Source organism: Grampus griseus, assembly GCF_964374135.1.
Source record: "Grampus griseus genome assembly, chromosome: 20".
NCBI lineage: Eukaryota > Metazoa > Chordata > Mammalia > Artiodactyla > Delphinidae > Grampus > Grampus griseus.
This window is the reverse complement of record NC_139014.1, coordinates 19,156,009-19,170,424: the sequence shown is the minus strand read 5'-3', so window position 1 is coordinate 19,170,424 and position 14,416 is coordinate 19,156,009. Positions and strand designations below refer to the sequence as shown.

The following is a 14,416-nucleotide window of genomic DNA, read 5'->3' as shown; positions in this document are numbered from 1 at the left end:
GGGAAGATTGATTTTCAAGACTCCTTCCCAGTTTATTTTTGTTTAACTTAGTTTGGTTTTTATTTTTAGCAGATGTTTTAACAAAGAAAAATAGCTCTTTTCTATGGATTTTAGATTTCCATTCTTATCTTTACATACTTAGACAAAAACTTATCCCAGAATTTTATTTTTTTTCAAATACTTGGCAAGTAAAGTGTGATCAAGTCTTTTGTGTTATGTGCTTAAACAGGGGAGGCGGGGGCAGGGGAGTGTGTGGAATTTAAGCCTAAACGTTAGATTGTAAGGATTACAAAATTCCAGAGGAAAAGCAGATCATTATGGACCAGAAAGATTAAGTTTCTTGTAAAAAATGGGAATTAACCTGGCCTTTGAAAAATATTTCAGATTGTTATAGGTGAAGAGAAGTGTGTGCAAAAGCATAGACGTAGGGAGATAACAAAGTTAATTATTTTAATTGTTATAGAAATTAATGGTGCTGAAATGCTTACTATAGCTCAGAGACTGTACTGAGCCCTCAGCATGTCAGATTTATGCCCAAACAATTCTATCAGGTAGGTACTGCTATCTGTATTATACAGATAAGGAAACTAAGGCTTGGAGATATTTAATAAGATTTCATATGTGCATTTAACAGATGTTTACTGAATCCCTATTGTCTGCAAGGCATAGTGCCTGCTGGGGGAAACACGTAATTCTAACACACAGCTCCTGCCCTCAAGTAACTTGGAATCTAATAATAATATTATCTCACATTTAGGTAGTGTTCTGTAGTTACAGAGTTTTTTTTTTCAGACATCTCATTTGGTGCTTACAGGGTAGATACTGAGTTTAAAGTGCCTGTGGGACACCCGGGTATAAAAGTCCATCAGGCAGTTGGAGTTGCAAGAGTGGGGCTGCAGAGAGAACCAGCCACAAGTTGTCAGGTTAGAGGTCACCGAGGATGAGCTCTTCATGAGGAGGCCAGTTCAGAAAAAAAGATGCTGGGCTAGATGGTGGAAGATCTGGCTTATCAGGGTACAGAGTTTGCACTTTATCGTAGAGATGACAGTAGGGGTTCTGGGAGGTTTTAGCACAGGGAATGACTGCCTCGGAGTCACGATTTAGGAAACATAATCTGATGGCCAAGTGGAGGCAGAACTGTCAGGAAAATTTTACAGGCATCCAAGCCTTAGGTGACAAAGCATAAGGCAGTTAATGTTTAAAAATAGATGGAAGGACAGCACCACTGGGTTTCAGTCAGCAAAATACAGATTGTGGGAGCATCTACAAGATAAACGTCCCAATTTCTTCAACAAATCTTTTGTAATGAATAAAAAAGGAGAGCTGGAGGGAGAACCTATAGAGACTTAAAAGCTTTATCAAGCAATCATTGTTATAGACCTTGTCTGGACCCCACTTTGAATAAATGAATTATTTTAAAAAATATGGATACAATTGGGAAAATTTGAATACTAATGATTCCAGGGTATTACAGAAACATCGTTAATGCTTTGGGGTATGATAACAGTATTGTGGTCATGTTTTAAAAATGAGTTCTTACCTTTTAGAGATCCATACTGAAATATTTACAGGTAAAATGACATAGTATCTGGACTTTGCCTCAAAATAATATGGAGGTGGGGAGTGGGTTGGGTATATGATGAACACGATTGACAAGGAGTCAGTAAATAATCGTTGAAGCTGGGCCATAGGCACATGGGAGTTTGTTATGTTATTCTCTCTGCTTATGTATATGTTTAGCATTTTCCGTAATTAAAAAAAAAAACAACTATTTTTTAGAATAGGTGAATATTTGAGAACTCTTTGTAATGCCTTTTTGTTTTCTTGGGTTGTGACAGATTTGGAACATTGCTACCAATAAACTGACCTTCCTCAACTCCTTTAAGATGAAGATGTCTGTTATCCTTGGTATCATCCACATGATGTTTGGAGTCAGCCTGAGCCTTTTCAACCATACGTGAGTCACTCTGTTTCATCATAAGAATGCACTTAGTTCAGACAGTGCTTTTGCCTAAAGAAATCATAACACGTCTAAGGAGGGATTAATAACTCAGAACACTGTTCTATGTTAAAGAAATGCTTTTATAAAAATCTCATTTGTTTGAATGAAGCTTGCTTAATATTAGTTCCTTAACGATGTACAGTCATACTCAAGATCTTTTAAAAAGCCTTGTGTAATTTTCATCAAAACGAGAGTTATGTTCTTTTCCCTTGATGTGTAACTCACATAAACTTATGAACTGTGGTCTCAGAATGTACTAGATTTTCCTATCTCTTCCTCATGAGAGATTGGTAGGGGCGGTATTGGAGCTGTTCACGGTCCAAAAGTTTGGTAGTCATAGTTAATCCTGCTTGTTTCTGTTGCCTCCAGTTCTTCTGGCTTTTGCTTCTTCAAATGATATACATAGAGTTGAGGGAGCATTAGGTAGAAAATCTAGTATACTTGGTATAGGGGTGACCCTGGGTCTGTTCACCTTTAACATTTTTTTCTCTCTTACTTTTTAGCTATTTCAAGAAGCCACTGAATATCTACTTTGGATTTATTCCGGAAATAATCTTCATGACCTCTTTGTTTGGCTACTTGGTTATCCTTATTTTTTACAAGTGGACAGCCTATGATGCTCACACATCTGAGAAAGCACCAAGTCTTCTGATCCATTTCATAAACATGTTCCTCTTTTCCTATGGGGACTCTGGTAATTCGATGCTGTATTCTGGACAGGTGCGTCAACCCAGAGGTAGACTGTCTTAGGTGGTTTTCCTAGGTCAGGAAGCCAGATGTTTCTGTGACCCTGAAAAAGCCTTAGGGACTTCCCTGGTGGTCCAGTGGTTAAGACTGCCTTCCAGCGCAGGGGGGTTGTGGGTTCGATGCCTGGTCGGGGAGCTAAGATCTCACATGCCTCACGACCAAAAAACCAAAACATAAAACAGAAGCAATATTGTAACAAATTCAATAAAGACTTTAAAAATTGTCCACATCAAAAAAAAAAAAAAAAAAAGCCTTAAAAAAAATCCCCATCAGCCCACACATCCAAATCTAAATTCAGCCCATCCTCCTCCTTTGGGAGGGTGAACTGTAACTTCTGTATGCAGAAAGGGTAGAATTTATAACTCTCATCCTATGGGACAGTCCTGGGCTTTGCCACAACATCTGCTAATTATTTTGAGGTTATTTATTCATAAATCGGCAGGAAAGTACTATTTTAGAGGGAATTTGTGCCGGAGGTGGAAACTGCACATTTGATTAATGTGATGTGCCTTGTCCTTCTTACTTTGCAGAAAGGAATTCAGTGTTTCCTGGTAGTGCTTGCGCTGCTGTGTGTCCCTTGGATGCTGCTGTTTAAACCACTGGTCCTTCGCCATCAATATTTGAGGAGGAAGCATTTGGTGGGTGTACTTCTATGGCTGAAAGTTTACTAGACTTTTTTTTAAGATCAAGGCAATTCCTCATTGGATATAATGAGTTGTGCATAACCTATATTCTCTTAAAATGCATTTGTGTTGTATCCCAGCATGAACACTAGACCTGCTGAAATGAAAAAAACCAAAACCAAGCATGTAATTGCTGCTCAGACATCCAGATTCAGCTTTGAGTAGCCCAGGCAGTGAGAACAAGTCATAAGTTTTTACCTCCTGTTCACGCTTTGCTCATGTGCTCAGCAAAATCCAGGTCTGGGCCTGTCTCGATGCAGCATCAGCCAAAGCAAGGCTGCAAGAGCTGCAGACAGGTGAACCCACTCATGTGGTTTGCCTGGGCAACCACAGGGCTGACACTGATATATTTTCTTTTAAAATGAGACCGTGATACTTTCACCAACCAAAACATCCGGGGCGGGGAAAGATGTGGTTTAAAGCACATTGACTTTTTTTATTTTTAGAAAACAGCATACATACTTGTGTTTACTTAATGTATGTATGTGTGCACCTGAATTACACACACATACACACACACACACTTAAGATGCCAGATGTCCATTTCTGGCTATGCGATAATGCTTACTTATTATATTGCCTGGTAAAGACCAAAAGATCGTGTTGCATGACTCATGCAGCTGTTAGATTGTTACTCCTGTTGGAGAGCAGCTGAGTTACAAGACCTGCCTTCTCCCTTTTCTGACCATCTTCATCCTTCCATGTGCCCTCATTCGTCTCCCCTTTCACTCCCTCCCTCCTTTGTTTCCTTCTCCCTTCCTCTTTTCTTCCATTCACTACCAGGAAGGGGCAACCTGTGGAGGCCCCAGTCTGCCCAACCCCAAGCCAACAGGGACTAGAGGCAGCAGCGGCTGCAACAGTGAGTGAATTAAAACCAACAAACCATCACGTTTTGTTTAAAGAGGTGGCAAACAGTGCAGCAGAATTCTTTTTAATTATATCGAGAGCATGGGACATGTGTGCTCTTGGGAAGTATGTCCTTGTTACTCATTGAGAGGATGACAGAAAAGATTTCCACCTCTTAGGAATAGATTCTGATATCATCTTTACCATTGGTCCACTAAGTTTCCATTCAGTATGTAAGTACAGTCCTGTCTATGGAAGCAGGGCGGTTGTTGTACCCTCTCCAAGCCCCATCATCTTAATCCAAGAGGGCAGCTCTTAGACTCATCCACTTTCATGTCTGTATTTTGTGACCATGTATTGGATGGGTTTTTTTAGCATGGAGTGAGAACATCTCTGTGATTCTTGAATTGATTTCCCTGCACTTTAAAGTTCTGCTTCAGAGTGATGCTTGGACATTTGGTCCATTTTAGCTATAACTTACTCTCTTTCCAGTGGAAGATTATATGTGTCTACTTTTTTGTGAGAGACTCAGAAGCCCTCATGTCCTCAGCTGTTCATTGAGACCTCCACCCTGCCATGTGTCTCGTGTGTACTCTGCATCTGGTGTAATAACCAAAGTCATCTTCTGTTTTGATCTTTCCTTCTTTCAGTACTAACTCGTGATTCGGTAACAGCACTTTGAATGTTAAGCATTTCAATATTTGTCCTTAAAACATCTCTTGACCAAAATCTTATAATGCACTAATATCAAATTAGCCCAATCTATTCTAGGTAATGAATCTATAATATTTTTTAAATCTCACCAGTAGTGATTACTCATATACTGTTGTGTTCTAGTAGCATCATACTCCTTTAGATAAAGGAAATATTTAGATGATGACTGTTTCCTTCATTAGGTGTTCCTGATCATTTTAACTCAGAAAATTGCTATAATTATCCTTCTAGGACTAGTCTAAAAAGGCTGATATTTTGGATCAGAAGATACTTAAATGTTGCTGCTTAAAATTATTTTCAAATGGGGACTTACTCTCTTCTTTCTAATGAGAGGAAAAAAAAAACCCTTAAAGCACACACTGTCCACATATTGGCATTCTTTCCATGTGCTCTTCTTTCTGCTAGTCTTAGTTTATTTAAGATGTGATTCTGCTGCATCAGTCTTGATACTTTTAAGTCTGGCATCCTCTTTTATGATAATATCCAAGTTAAAAGTCCCTGGTCTGGAAACCTGCACATTCAGAGGGACTTCTTGGCGCACTGGTTCTTTAGCGGCCAAACATCTGTTTCTGGAGGGCAGCCCGAAGGCATCTGGATGATCATTCTACCACGGGGGTCCTAGATTCCTGACCCCAAGGGCTGAGGACATGAACACTGATCTGTTTTTGTTCTGTTCTCTGTCCTCTTGGTTGTCTGTAAGCAGTGTATCACAATTTGATATTTTCTTTTCTTCTTTCTGCTGCTGTGTGTCTCATCCCCCTTCCTGTAACTCACATCCCCTCTGTTCTGAAGGGACACTTATTCGTGTCTGGCTGGGAGGTTTAACCTGTCTGCCCCTCACTTCATCTGCTGATTGGGGGAAGCTTCAGAAATGGCTTTCTGCTTTAGGCCTTAAAGCCTAAAGCCTGCCTCCTCGACCCTGGGATCCATCCCAAGATACTCTGGAGTCCTCTCCTGTCACCAGTGTGGTGCAGAAAGTGCTGCAGAAAGTGCACCTGTGTTGCACCTTTAGTCCACCTTTTGTGGGTTGTCTGCTGTAATATTTGCATGACCTGGGGGTGCCAGGCGCTTCAGTGGCTCCCAGATCTGCCTACACAGCAGAATCACCTGGTGAACTTTAAATTTGTTTCTTAGGGCATTAAGACAGAACAGACAAGTGGAGGAGAACATAAAGATTGCCTGTAATGCCATTGTCCAGACAACCCCCTACTGACATTAAAAACTAAAATCAAAGCAATAGGTGCACTTGTTAGAGATGCAGATAGTACTGACTGTGAAAGCCTCCGCATCCCCAGCCCTTCTCCCCCACCTTCTCCTCCGGGGTATTGTTAACAGGTGGGGAAGTTTGCCTTAGAATTTTTTTCTGCAGATATCAGCATATATCTATCATCTATCGATAGAAATATGTATATGTGTATGTACATATATATTTAAAACACAAATTAGCAGTTGTGTTTTAAATTGTAGCACTCTGCTGCCCCTTGATTAGGTTTTTTAAAATTTAGTGTCCTTAGAGATTGTTTCGTAGTGATACTCTTATAGTTGCCTAGCATTCCATAGAACATTCTGTTGGATGTGCTTAAATCATGTAATCATTCTCTTGTTGATGGCTCTGTTGGTTGTTCCCAGTTCTTTGCTATTCCAAATAACACAGGGAACGTCCTTGTCCTTGTATCTTGATAAAACTTCCCAGGCACAGATGTTCCCAGCAGTGGACTTGCTGTCTCAAAAGGTGCAGGCATTTTTTTGTGCGTGCCTTTTCTTCTTTTTTTTTTCACTTGTCATCATTTAATGAATCTCCCACCATGTGGCTTCAAGCTACCAGGACACAAGCCCCACCCACACCCTTAATCTTCTCCTCAGCTCTTCTGCTGCAGAATTTGGCCTTCAGGATGACAGCCTGCTTTGGGAGCTTTCCCTCCCCCAGAACTTTGTAGTAACCCGATCGCACCGCATCAGTGATAGGAGCAGCTCCAGTCTTGCTCTTGGCGGCATTTACCCGTGTCTGCTCACTGACCAAGGTCCACAGTTTATCAAGGTTGACGCTTGGGCAGAAGCTCTGGTCCCTCTTTAAGTGGTAATGCCTCATACCAACTTTCCCAAAGTATCCTGGGTGATATTTGTCGAAGTTGATCCTGTGGTGATGCATGCCACCAGCATTACCGCGGCCTCCCGGGTGCTTCCGGTGTTTGCCGATGCGGCCGTGGCTGTGGCTCACGTGGCCCCTAAGTTTCCGGGTCTTCCTTATTCTGGATGGCATGTCGGCGGCCGAGACCAAAGAGCTGTGCATGCCTTTTCCATTTTGATAGACACTCGAAATGATCATACAGTTTGTACTTGGGGAAATATTTTTTTAAATACAGATTTTCTAGGCCCCATCCCAGACCTACTAAATTTACAATTTCTGGGCGTGGTATCCGAGAATCTCTGCTTAATGAAATGCAACTTTCAAGGTGATTCTGATGCAACTGGTTCTCTGACCACTGCTAGAAGAAGAGAGAGAATCTGCCCAAACCCTGAGGGTTGATGGTCGTATGCTGTGGTCATAGATGCACGCCAGAGGTGAAGCTGCGAGGAGGGACCTTGGGGCAGTTGACCGAAGCTGCGTGCACATTCTTTGTGCTGCTGCTCAGAGGCCATTTTGCAGGAGAGCAGTCTTTTAACTCTTGCCTTGTTTGACTCCCCTGACAGAAACCACATGAAGTGGGTCTTGGAGCTGTTTCTTCAGCTCCTTTTCACTCTGTGGCAGGTTAGCACTAAGTGGTATCTGTCAGACTTAACCCCAGTTCTGCCTGGTTTTCGTACCCAAAAAGTCCTTTTGCCTCAGCAAACCCAAACTTTTCCAAATCAGGTTGACTTAGAAATCCTGGTCCTAGGGACCCTGCTGAAAACTGCCTGGGGAGTGAGAAGCAGCAAGCAGCCAGTCGGCCTCCGCCCACCTGCCTGTGGAAGAGCTGTGTTGACACTCTAGAATCCTCCATTGAAGGATAGGGTCAGGGTTGTTTTGGTTTGGTTTGGTTTGGTTTTAAGTCAGTATTCTCTAGCTACAAGCTAACGTACATTAAGCTTTTTTTTTCCTTCTGTGACCTGGGAAGTCCTTTGTTCCTGGGCAGAGACCCGGTGCGTTTCAGGGAGAGGTTGCTGGAGCTCTCGGGCTCCTGTTGAAACCTTAACAGATTCAGTTGCAGTCACCATGTCATTTGGCTCTCCTTCCTCTTAGAAAGTCTAATCTTTAGTTCCAGAAAAACTTAGGCCATTGAACTCTTTACACATAGAGCTGCGCTTGTCAGGAGACTTTGTTCGTGTTAAGCTTTTCACGCAAGCAGGACTCTCATTCGGCGTTGGCCGAGGCAAGGTTGGTGTCTCTCGGTGCAGCAGGAACTGCCTGTTGCCTCTGATCAGGATGAGGTGCTAAATGTAATTCGGGCTGGGCCTGGGCGGTGGTAGTTGGGATGGGAGCAGTGGCTTGGTTTTACTTAGCTGTTCGATCAGTGGGTTTTGTTTTTGTTGTTAGAATATATGCTTTTCTGAGGTTTGTATGTACTAACCATCGCCCTTCCCCACGTCACAGAATGTCACATTAAAGCCCAGGCAAATTCTACTCTTTCTGTTCATCTGTGTAGGGAACTCTCAACTTTGGTGGGATCAGGGTGGGCAACGGACCGACAGAGGAGGATGCTGAGATTATTCAGCATGACCAGCTCTCCACCCATTCAGAGGACGCAGAGGAGGTAAGATCAGTGGTGCGGGCTTCCTCTCCTCCCACCTCGGGTCAGCCCTAGTCTTGTGTCCCTAAGTGGCCTCACTCCTCCGCTCCTTGAAACAATGAAAAGACTAATACTGAGGATCGGCTTGCCTTCTGGACCTCTTAGGGCGCTACAGCTTTTTCCAGTGGCCCCTGCTCTGAATGCCAGGTGTTGCCTGCAGAGCCCGCAGCAGTTGTGTTCTGTTGTCCGGCTTCCTGAGTTCCAAGCGGCCCATAGTACCCTGCACGCAGATCTCAGTTATTGACTGCTCCCCTCGGGGCCGAGGCAGAGCCAGCCCCAGCGCCCCAGCTCTTACTGCCAGAAACCCAGGCCACTCACGGCGGCTCCTTCATCCCTTGCCCCTCCCCAGAATGGTTCCCGTTGGAACTTTAATCAGTGGGACTTTTGAATTCCTGTTCCACTAATGTGCTCTTGTTGCAGACATTTTATTGAGCCTTTTAAAAATGTGACTTGCCTACTTTTTAGCCAAGTTTAGTCTAGTTTAGCCAAGCTAGACTTTTCCTTAAACCACCATTGGATTTTTTAAAATCCAATCTCCTTGCCTGACCGTTCGTACCACAAAGCCTCTGAGCTGAACTTTTGAACCTCATCTATTCAGTATATTCTTTTTAAAATAAATAGAAAAGGAGTTGAGGACCCAGGGGACTGGACTTTGCAGTCTGACTGACCGCGTCTGCTATGTGTATGACTTTAAAAAAAAAATTGCAAGGCTTGAGATGCCTTTTAAAAATTAAGTACCAACACTCTTGGTCCTGCTGACTTGGCTCTCCGTTTGTGCTGAGGAGGCTTGCCTCCAATGTCAGACCATTTAACATTCACAGTCCCCACGCCCCCGCCCCCAAGAAGCAATCAGTAGCCTTGTGCTCATGACTTGTGACCTTGTGTGTGGCATGGCTTCCCACTAAGTGTAAATTTGTGTTTTCAAGCCTACCGAGGATGAAGTGGTAAGAAACAAGCTGGCTTTAGCTTCATGTTTATCTGGGGCTTCTCTTCCCGTCCTTGTGATCACTCTGCTGTCCCTGCTGCATCCTGGGGCCACACATGACACCCATGTATTCTGCATCTCACTGGCCATTTCTAACCAGTTTGTGAACCCGTGTTCTGAAAAAGCTCATCTCCATTAACTGCATCTCACGTCAGTCACCTCTGTCTTTGTTTCATTGACTTTGCTGATCTAATGCCTTGAGAATGGCTTTAAAGGAGCTACAAGTAATGTCTGCACTGGCATTCTTGAAGTGACTCCCCTTGGGAGTTAAATCCCATTGGCCCCTGCCTTCCTCTCCTGTGTTGTTATGTATGGTCGCTCTGCCCCGGGAATAACTGTTTCCTCCCTGCTCCTCTGAGTGCTTATGGGAAAGCTCGCCCTTCCTCCCTGTCTGAGATGCAGCCAACCTCTTCCTGCTGCCCTCATCGGCTTGATGATGCTTGGAGTGAGAATGCTGGACGTTCGCTTGGGGTCAGCTTTACCTCCACGTGACCCAGTTGGGAGGTAGACAGTTTTCAAAAGGAGGCTTTGCCTCTCAGATGCATCCCAGAAAAAACAATCCATCTGTGTGAAAGGAGTTCATGTTGTACCAGTCACACATAGAGGACAACAGAGAGTAGAAAGAAAGTTGGCTAAATATTCTGGCCACAGCCAGAGTAGAAGGCCTCTAGCTCAGCAGTAGTTCATTTAGCAATATACAAGTTTTGAATTGGGTTTTTAAAATAGGCCTTGCTGCACTGTTTGCATCTTCCCCCCAAATTTCTCTCTAAAATACCCAGACCTGTGAACCTTTCCCTTTCCTGGCTTTCCTGGTCCTCTCTAAGGGGGCAGTGGGATGGGAATGGGAAAAACCTTTGCTGTTCTGTGTGAAAGCAGACAGTTGTCCATCTTCCAGAAGGCCGGAGAGGCTCCTTTGCTGGCATCTGGGAGCTTCTGCGTTCCTCTGGACCACTCATCTGTGCAGAGCCACAGGCTGAGCCGCCTGGAAGGTCCCTGTCAGCACAGTCCTCACGTGTAGCCACGTCCCAGGGGAGTTGACATGCAAACAAGATGGACTGGAATTCAGCCTCCCCAGTCTCTGGCCCCCCAGCTCCATCAGAGGTTCAGTTTCCCACAGCGTCCTAAGTAGTGAGGACATTTTATCATCGTTAGGTACATACACAGTCTAGTTCTCTACAGCCAGGTTTAGATAGCTGTCTCAGTTACCTAAATACGTCACAGGTGGAAGCAGCAGTCCCTCTCCCTGGGGCATCAACAGTCCAGCTGCAAACCAGAGCCAGGCTCGTCAATTGTCTGGGAAATTTTTGAAGGCCGTAACCACTCAGCAGGGGTCAGTGGGACCTCTCCCCACTGTGTCATCTCTCTAGGTACATTCATCCAACCCATCCATTCATTCACCATCCATGTGCCAAGCACTCTGTTTAGAGCTGCAGGAACTGAGAGAAGAAAAACAAGTCCTTGCCTTCAAGGAACTCCCAAATTTAGGACACAGTCTGTGATCAAGGTGTGCCCAGGATGCTGTGGGAGCACAGGAAGAGGGCACCTGACAAACACTGGGGTGGGGGTAGGGAAGAGGAGGCCTGGAAAGGGCTCCCTAAGGATATGATTGCTGAGGTTAGCTTGGTCAAGCCGGCGTCTCTGGAGGGAGAGAGGGAGGGAATGCGGATGCATCAGTATGTATAGTTACCATAAAGACACAGAGGCTGCGTCATCAAGATGCATTTTGGGGATAAACAAGTATTCAGCTTGGCTGGAGCTCGGAGTCAGGAGTTGAGGGACTGGTGAGAAGTGAGGCTAGAGGTTGGTGGACACCAGCCGTAGTAGAGTGTTTGGGTAAGAAGGAGCGTCAGAGGGCAGTGAAGCTGGAAGTGACACAGCGCATGCCATTGCTGAAATACCCGAGTGGCGGGTAGAGGGTGTATTGGGTGGGGGAGGGGCACAGTCTGAGAGGAGGCGGGAAAGAACTGGGAGGCCTGAAGGCATTTGCAGTGGGAGTTGGAAAGGAAGGGACCAGTATGAGCTGAAGGAAATAAAAACTGCAGGCCCCAGTGCCTTCATGAATGTAGGCAGTGCGAGTGAGTGAAACGTCAGGCTCGACTTCCAGGTTTGGGTGCCTGGGGCACTAGTAGTGACCCCCTGTTAGACATGGGACGAGGAGTAGAAGTAGGTCTTGGTGGGTCAGAGGAGAGCAATCGATGAGTTTAGTTTGGGTGGCATCGAGTTTGAAGCACCTGTGCTGCAGCAGGAGGAGATGTGGCACAGCTGGTTGGAAACGGGCAACACGGAAAAAGAGGTGTCCATTTGTAAGCCCCTCCCGGCGTGGCCACTGAAGGCCCGCGTGGCAGTGCTACAGGAGAGACGTTAAGGGCTGAGGCAGGAACTCCAGCACTTAAGGAGGAACCAAGAAGGAGGCTGAGAAGGAGCATCCAGAGGTAGGAGGAGAACCAAGAGGAGGCGAGCCTTCTCCAGAGGGACCAGGACAGGGCAGTAGTGGCGGACACCGCAGAGGCTCAGGTCACAGGATGTCTGTGAGACCTCCTGGCTGGGAGGTAAGGGGAGTGCGCGGAGGCGTGCGGAGCCGAGAGGGCGCAGGAGGTGAGGGGCAGGCGCGGTGCGGCAGCGGGGAGGTGGTAGAGAGTTAGACGGGGCGTCTGCGGTGGTTCCGGGTCAGTCGTAGCGGACTCACATGGGGCAGTGACAGACCTCTAAGCGCTTGCCTGGGTTTCTCGCTTAATTCTCGCCCCACTTAATATCTCCCCCCACTACGTAGATAAGAAAACTTACCCAAGGTTGCAAAGCAGGAAGTTGGGAATGGAGGAGAGGAAAAAGCTAGAGCAGTGCCTGGAAGGGAAGCTGTTCATGGGAGAAACTCAAGGTGGAATAAAAATGCTGCAAGGGGCTGGTTCTGAGGGAGCCCCGCACTCGCTTCTTTCTCAGAGCTCTTAGTTAAAGCCCTGCGCTCCTTGGAGCTGGGGGCCTGTCCTTCCTCAGAACGTGGGCTTTGGTGCGACGGCGAGCAGTGGTGGCAAAGAGCTCTTAACGGCACGTTGGGGTTCTGGTGACTGTGATTACCCTAGTTTTCAGGGTAACTAGGAGACTTGGAAGAGCCTGTTTCAGAAGAAAAGCCCAGAAGTACTCTGGGTGTAGATAGTCAAAGGTGAGGGAAAATGAGGCAGAAGCCCAGAGATGGCGAGTTGGAGCTGGCCCCTCTCCCCACTGGCCATGCCTGTGAGGCCTGGGCCGTTAGCGCCTTACCAGCCAGCCCTCCTCTCCTGGCCCCATGTGATTTCTCAAGACAGTTCTTTCTGGTATCTTTTGGGGATGAAGTCATGTGAGTCTGCAAAGAAACTGGTGAAAAATAGACTCTGACCTGTGGGCAGGGCAAGCTGGGGAGGCCCACTGGGCAGTGGCCCTGTGCTCCTGGAGTCTGGTCTGGACCACGTGGGGAGGGGCGGGGAGGCCCCAGGGAGGGGAATGGCCCACCTCCTGGCCTTCAGTGGCTGTGGCCCCACCCAGGAGAGTGAGGCCCGGAAGCGTGCCTGCGGCTTCTCTAGCAGCCTGGCTTGGAGCAGCCCTAACAGGGAGCTCCCGGAAGCTCGCTCCAGCCCCTCTGCTTTATGCTGCAGATAATTTCTGATGTTGAGACAAAAACTGGAAGAAAGGGAGCGTGAGGAAAACAGAAGCAACAATACACGTTCTGTTTAGTCTTCATCATGTGTCCAAGTAGGAATTTGTAAAACTTTTGCTAAAACGTCCCTGTGTGATCTTTTCAGAAGTCTCAAAAGTAAAAGGAGGTTATCTTGCCGCCAGTGTGTTGTGAAAATAAGAAGTGGCTGCAGAGATGTAGTCTCCAGGCGGTTTCCAGCCTGGTGGCCTGTCCCCTGACGTACGACCCGGGGAAGAGCCCTTCCTGCCCTCCTGGCTCATTCAGAGGAGGGTGCTCCGCTCTCAGGCACCGTGAGGTGGAGGTCAGCCAGAGCAGGTGCTCCCAGACCGCTCTTACCTCGACAGGCAGCCACTCCGGAGCTGACAGCCTAGTGGGGAGAAAAAGCAGATGTGTTGAGAAGAGTCTCATTAAGATGTAGTTCATTAAAATGTGATGTGTTGAGGGGCATGGGGTGTCCCAGTCGGGGGCTCAGCCAGGCAGGATTTCTGGGGACGGCACGGCTGAAATCCCCACCAGGAGTTCAGCACCGGGGGCTCCAGGCCCATGAAGCCGTTCGTGCCAGCGCTCAGAGCCCTGCACACGCCCCTCCCAGCCTTATATCTTCTCTCTGGTTTCCTCCCGTGACAGTTTGATTTTGGGGACACCATGGTCCACCAGGCCATCCACACCATTGAGTACTGCCTGGGCTGCATCTCCAACACCGCCTCCTACCTGCGGCTCTGGGCCCTCAGCCTCGCTCATGCACGTGAGTGTATTTCTCTCAGGTCAAAAACTATGTTTCTCCCCTTCTCCGGGCACTCCCTCAGGTGGGGGCTTAAAGAGAGTGGAAATTATGTAAAGCCTCTGGAATTATTGACTCCTGAATCCAGAGAATGATGTACAGGTGGGAGGATCAGTGTTTTTGCCAGGTTAGCTGGTAAGGTCGCAGAAAGCCAGGGGGCAAGGAAGACTGCGATTGAGGGATGGCAGAGCAAAACGCAAGGCCTGCAGCACCCCTGGCCCAGC

At 46.5% G+C, this 14,416-nt stretch overlaps 2 protein-coding genes across 5 annotated transcripts in view; one reads left to right on the top strand and one right to left on the bottom strand.

Moving 5' to 3' along the window:
* Positions 1 to 14,416, top strand: part of ATP6V0A1 (ATPase H+ transporting V0 subunit a1) — a 61,735-nt gene that overhangs the window by 39,947 nt on the left and 7,372 nt on the right. For all 4 annotated transcript variants that reach the window (XM_082678611.1, XM_082678613.1, XM_082678610.1 and 1 more), the window contains exons 15-19: positions 1,839 to 1,957; positions 2,506 to 2,722; positions 3,280 to 3,387; positions 8,616 to 8,723; positions 14,039 to 14,156. In XM_082678611.1, coding sequence (XP_082534737.1) covers positions 1,839 to 1,957; positions 2,506 to 2,722; positions 3,280 to 3,387; positions 8,616 to 8,723; positions 14,039 to 14,156 — 670 coding nt within the window. The remainder of the gene's footprint in view (positions 1 to 1,838; positions 1,958 to 2,505; positions 2,723 to 3,279; positions 3,388 to 8,615; positions 8,724 to 14,038; positions 14,157 to 14,416) is intronic.
* Positions 6,775 to 7,268, bottom strand: LOC309837809 (large ribosomal subunit protein uL15-like). Its single transcript, XM_082678654.1, has one exon. It carries the CDS (start codon positions 7,250 to 7,252, stop codon positions 6,806 to 6,808), a length of 447 nt encoding a protein of 148 aa, XP_082534780.1. The 5' UTR covers positions 7,253 to 7,268; the 3' UTR covers positions 6,775 to 6,805.